Source organism: Myotis lucifugus, unplaced genomic scaffold (assembly GCF_000147115.1).
Source record: "Myotis lucifugus unplaced genomic scaffold, Myoluc2.0 scaffold_95, whole genome shotgun sequence".
Lineage (NCBI taxonomy): Eukaryota > Metazoa > Chordata > Mammalia > Chiroptera > Vespertilionidae > Myotis > Myotis lucifugus.
In genome coordinates, this window is record NW_005871143.1 from 1,247,599 (window position 1) to 1,253,219 (window position 5,621).

The 5,621-nt window shown below is 54.5% G+C and overlaps 1 protein-coding gene across 1 annotated transcript in view; it reads right to left on the reverse strand.

Moving 5' to 3' along the window:
* Nucleotides 1–4,956: 4,956 nt before the first annotated feature.
* GMPR (guanosine monophosphate reductase) overlaps nt 4,957–5,621 on the reverse strand; it is a 41,984-nt gene continuing 41,319 nt past the window's right edge. The window contains 2 exon segments of the mRNA XM_006091757.3: nt 4,957–5,217; nt 5,219–5,294. Of these exon segments, the coding sequence (XP_006091819.1) occupies nt 5,107–5,217; nt 5,219–5,294 (187 nt within the window). The 3' untranslated portion in view covers nt 4,957–5,106.

Genomic DNA, 5,621 nt, shown 5'->3' on the forward strand with positions numbered 1-5,621 from the left:
GGTAACAGACTGTTCTCTGGAATATCAGGGCTGAGGCGACACCAGCTTAGAGCTGTTGTCTTTAAAAAGCAGGTACCAAGAAGCCAGGTGCGTAGATTTCCTCTGGTTCTCACATGAACCACCTACTCTTACGTTATTATCTGGCCCAGGAGTGGGGTCGATTCTTTAGTCCGTGACCATTAAACTTGACACCTGTGCGTTGGGTTCTGTGAATACTGCCCTTTTGGCCTTTGGGGGAGGTTTCTTCGTCCCCGGCCGTCACTGCTCACCTGTCAATCCAAATCAGTGTCAGCTGAAGGGCGGTTTCAGGACAGCCCTCGTCTCCGTGGTGGCCTTCAGTGAGGACAGCCTCCTAACCTCTAGCCAGTGGGGTCCCGGCCCAGAACCATCTCTGAGACCCGTCCTTGTGGATGTGTTAATATCTGATCATTCAAACTTCCAACCGCAAGCCTCCCACCGGCCAAGGGAAAAGAGACGCCAGAACCGTGGGCACTATCAGACCGACATGGCCAGTACAGAGGAAAACTAGGGAAGGAGTGGTGATTTGCACCTTATCGAAAAGGAAATATTACGTGCATACATAGTTAAGAGCTTTTATTGTGACAGGAGAACTTTTTTCCATATGCGTGCATACTCTCTGTAATTCCAGTGTAAAATATTGTACTTGCACTAGCTTTTTTAAAACAAATATTAAAAAAAAATGGAAGAATTCATATTCTATTTTCTAATCGTGGTGTGTCTATTTGTAGGATACACTCGAGTCTGTTTATTGAATTTTATGGTCCCTTTCTTTGATGGTGCTTGCAGGTTTTCTAGGTAGAAATTATTTCATTATTATAATAAAACAATGTTTGATTCAAAATTTGAACAAAATTGTTTTAAATAAATTGTCTGTATACCAGTACAAGTTTATTGTTTCAGTATACTCGTACTAATAAAAATAACAGTGCCAATTGCAAATGTGTCCTTGCCTTGTGTCAGGTCCTCGAGGAACGCTGAGGCTGAGGCAACGGGGAATTTCTCCTTCCTTACCCACGGTCATCACCCCGTGGGTTTGGGGGGCGGTGACATGGGCATTGCCTGTACTGAGGGTGTGGGGAGCAGAGGTCGTGATGAGTTTCTGAGACAAAAGGTCCACTTCTGCATCTGATGCTGTGCCTGGCTCTGTTCCTGTTGATTGCTCCTATCTGAATCCCACTGTTTACAAGAGATAATTGTTTCTAAACAGCATTTGGCAGCTTGGTGCGCTCACATAGCATCATGGATACATTCTGTACAGTTTCACTGTAAACCGGTTCGTGGTCTGAAGGCAAAGTTCACTGTAGTTAAAATGTTTCCTGTAGTTATGACTGTTAGAAACACAAGGCGGGGTGGGTCACCCAGCATGTGGAGGGACCTGTTTGTCTCAAGCAGTTGCCCCAGAAAGTGGGTCTTTCAGTGACATTTGCCAGCTGCTTGTGTGACGACGACCCCCTAACTGTGAGGCCCTGCAGAGGTGGAGGAGAACTCGGTGTCGTTCGCCCAGGGAGGGGAGGGTAACGCTGTCCTATCTTCCTGGTTAGGTGTTTGGGGACATCTCACCAGACTCTCCTCTCAGGACTTACGTGAGGCCCTGAGCGTTGTGCATGTCGGTGTGTGACAGGACGTGCACTGAGCCAGCAGTGAGGAGGTGAGCCTCGCAGCCCGACAGGAAGCCTGCCGTGTCCCCGCCTCCTCCAGAGCAGTTTGGGTGGCCGTGCCGTGTGCTGGGGCACGCGCGGGGCAGCAGTCTGAACCGTTGCCTGCCCTGTTTTAACGTTAGATGCTAATGGCTCTGACAAGTTTGGAGTCCAATGGCTATGAGTCTTACCTGGACTGGCCACACCGATTAGGAAAGCCTTTGCCTCCCCGGCTGCAGAGGGGAGGCCTTGACACGGTTAAGCACACAGCGGGACCCCGAGGCAGACAGAAGGCACCCAGTTCCCTGGCTCCTTCCCTCCTCACCCACCACTGCTGCATGGAGGCCTGCACTCAGGCAATAGGGCTGCTTCCATCTGTGTCCCTACACGCGCCTGGTCTGTGGGCTGCTCCCCTGCGGGCTCCCCTCCCCCCCCCCGACTCCTGTTGGAGGCAGAGATGAACTGGCTACCGAGTGGATGCCTTAGAAGCACTGCTTATTGTGCAGCCTCTGCTTCCAGATGATCCAGCAGAGTGTGTGGCTTTTCCTATAACTCAGTTTTCACGTCCCTAAACACCTGAGCAAGGGACCGGCATTTGGTTGGTTGGTGCAATAAAAGAGCTAGTCTGCAGTCTGCGCAAGACAGATGGCACCAGCAGACATCCCGGCAGAGGGCTACCCCCAGGGGCCATTGGGTGACGGGTGCCCCGACCCTGGGCACTCTGAGGGGAGCTCAGGAGGAGACCAGTCTGGGAGGGAATACTGGTAACAGTCCCTTCCCACTGACTATTGCTGGAACATCTTAAGTGGATCCCCTCAGGTCCTCCTTTGCTTCACCTCTCTCCCTCATCCTATATAATAAAGAGGTAATATGCAAATTGACCATCACACCCTCACACAAGATGGCCACCCCCATGTGGTCAAAGATGACCACCCCCATGTGGTCAAAAGATGGCTGCCACAAGGTGGCCGGCAGGGGAGAGCGGTTAGGGGTGACTGGGCCGGCAGGGGAGGGCAGTTGGAAGTGACCAGGCTGGCAGGGGAGGGCAGTTGGGGGCAACCAGGCTGGCAGGGGAGGGCAGTTGGGGGTGACTGGGCTGGCAGGGGAAGGCAGTTAGGGGAAATCGGGCCAGCAGGGAGCAGTTAGGGGGTAATCAGGCTGGCAGGCAGATGTGGTTGGGGGCAATCAGGCAGGCAGGCAGGCAGGTGAGCTGTTGGGAGCCTGCAGTCCTGGATTGTGAGATGGATGTCTGACTGCTGGTTTAAAACAGCAGTCGGACATCCCCCGAGGGGTCCCAGATTGGAGAGGGTGCACGAATTTCATCTCCCTAATATGCAAATAGACCAAACGGCTGAACAACCGAACTGGTCACTATGGTGTGTGCTGACCATCAGGGGGCACGCACAGAACATGGTGGGCATCAGCTGTGGTGGGATGGTGGAGCAGGTGAGTGGGGGCACCAGACCAAGGCAGGGCACCAGTTGCTGTCACTGGGGCAAGCCTCTGGTGGTTACTGAAAATTCTTTGCTCCCGCGCTGCAGTCCCACTGGGTGCTCGCATCTGCTGCTGGCACTGGCCCCACTTGCACCTGCTGCAGGCCCCGATTACCCCTCAGGGCTTCTCCACCTCCCCCTGCTCCTGAGAGGCGATTGGGGCAACAGCCACTGCTTGCACCCACTGATGGCACCAGCCCCAATCACTCTGTGCAGTCAGTGGGTGCGAGCAGGGCCATCAGTGCATGGGAGCAGCGGTGGCGGGAGCGGGGCTGCTGGCAGACAGGGGACTGGGAGCCTCAGCGGGAGGAGCCAGACAGGGGTGTGGAGGATGGGCCGAGACCCGCCCCTGTGCCCACCACAGCCTCGCAGCCCGAAGTTCCTTTCAAGGTGAGTGAATTTATGCACTGGCCTCTAGTTTTGCATAAAGAAACAACAAAGAGGAGTGTCAAACACATCTTCCATCTTCCACAGGACAGCCTCGGGCTCACCCCTCCCACCCAGCAGACAGAAAAGGCGGGGTGCCTCCAGCACAGCCCCACATCTTGCTCTGACTACACGTCCTTGACCCCCACATCTCCAAGGTGTAGCCATTCACATTTCCACCAGTACAAGCATCATTCTCCACGGATGTGGGGGGAAAGGTATTCCAGTGGAGTTAAAGTTGCTGGTCTTTGACAGTATTGTAAGACTGAAAATGGAGTGTGTGGGATTTGGTTGTTTCCCTCCTACAGTGGACCCTCGGCCCCTCCTTACTCTAGGGCCATCGCTGCCTTTTCAGGGAAAAGTTTACTCCTGTGTCTGCTTCTTTAGAAGTAACACCCTGGTCTGCATACACCCTCCAGTCCTCTCTCTCAAATAATGCTTCAGAAAGCGGCCAGCTGTCACCAACGCGCCACGTTCACCACTGACACCGCATCACAGCGGACACAGCGCCACAGCGGCCGGCTGCAGGGCTCTGCCAGGCCCGGTCCTCTCTCCAGGAAAGCACCGACGTTTCTGGTGAGTTGACGGTTATCCAGGAGCACTGGCGGGCCTGCCTTCAAAGCATAATCACCAGGAGGGGCCGGTTCTGGTTCTAACTCATATGTTAAACCAATGCTTTTAGGAAGCTGCTGGTCAAGGTTTTTGCTGTTTTTTTCTATGGGACTCTACCTGCTAATTTTTTGGTGGATAACCTTTCACTAAAATATGGCGTGGAATTTCAAAGTAATGTATAATCTCTTTAAGAGAGCGGCCAGCCAGGCAAGTTGGGACGCAGAAAGGAAGGGGAAGAGATGGAGAAACAAAGCTAAGTGAGGGACAGGGACAGGGACAGGGACAGGGACAGCTTCCCAGAAGGCGCACAACTGGCAGGGGCAGACGACCTGCTCCCCAAAGACTCGGCTACCAAAGGGGTGAAACACATCACCGCCCACTGAGAGTATCAGTGGAAACCAATTCCTCCTCACCCGCCCTTTTGTGCTTTGGTTCTTCTCCAGAAAACGGAAGGAAGCTGGAGGGGGGTGACCTGGTTACCCTGACCTCCCCCCCCCCACCAGGTGCCTGGACTTAGGGCCACGAGCGAGAGTGTCTGGGAAAGAGGTGGTAAACCCCCAGTTCCCCTACAACTTGGCTCCCAAAAAGGCAAACTCCAGGACTCAGTAAGTCTTAAGGTAACAGCATTATATTAAAGTGAAACCATTTTCTTTTTAAAAAAGAAAGAAAAAGGTACGAGTGTTAGTTTGAACAATGAGGTTATGAGTTCCGGGCAGCTGGGCTCTGACCACTGACCCTATCCGTGCTCTGCTTCCCGCCCCACCACAGGCACCAGGGGACCCCAGCGCCTCCGGGCGGCAGGAGGGGAGGCAGCGTCCCGCTGTTCAGGAGCAGCCCGAAGCCCAGACGGACGGACGGACGGGGATGTGAACGCAGTGTGTGGAAGCTTCTGTGAGCAGCCGGCACCTGCCCCCAGGTTAGCCGAACACCGTGTTGTGCTGCTGGGTCACCCGGATGAACGTCGTCCTCTTGCTGAGCTCTTTGAGCTTGGCGGCCCCCACGTAGGTGCAGGTAGACCTCAGTCCCCACCAGAATATCCAGGATCGTGTTTTCTACGTCTCCTTCTGGTAAGGGACTTCCCACGGGTCTTGCCCCTCCGAACGCTCTTGGGAGGAGAAAAGGAAGTGCTCCCTTTTAGCCCCACTTTGTCTTCCCTTAGGCACCATTTTGGGCCCTGGAAGCAGGCCCCAGGGCCCCCTCAGGTAGCCAAAATGCCTCCTGAGCCCCACGCCCCACACTGCCCTCACACATCAGGGTGGCCCCCGCCCTGTACCTCAGATGGACAGGTCCCTCCCCACCCCGAAACTGCCTTGAACCTCCCTGGCCGGCGTGCTCCGGAAAGGGATCCTGGTGAAGCAAACAACTGGAGGGTTGCAGGAACCCCGGACCCTTCCCCAAACGGCATTTTCCTTCTTCAGCAGGCGGGCCTTCC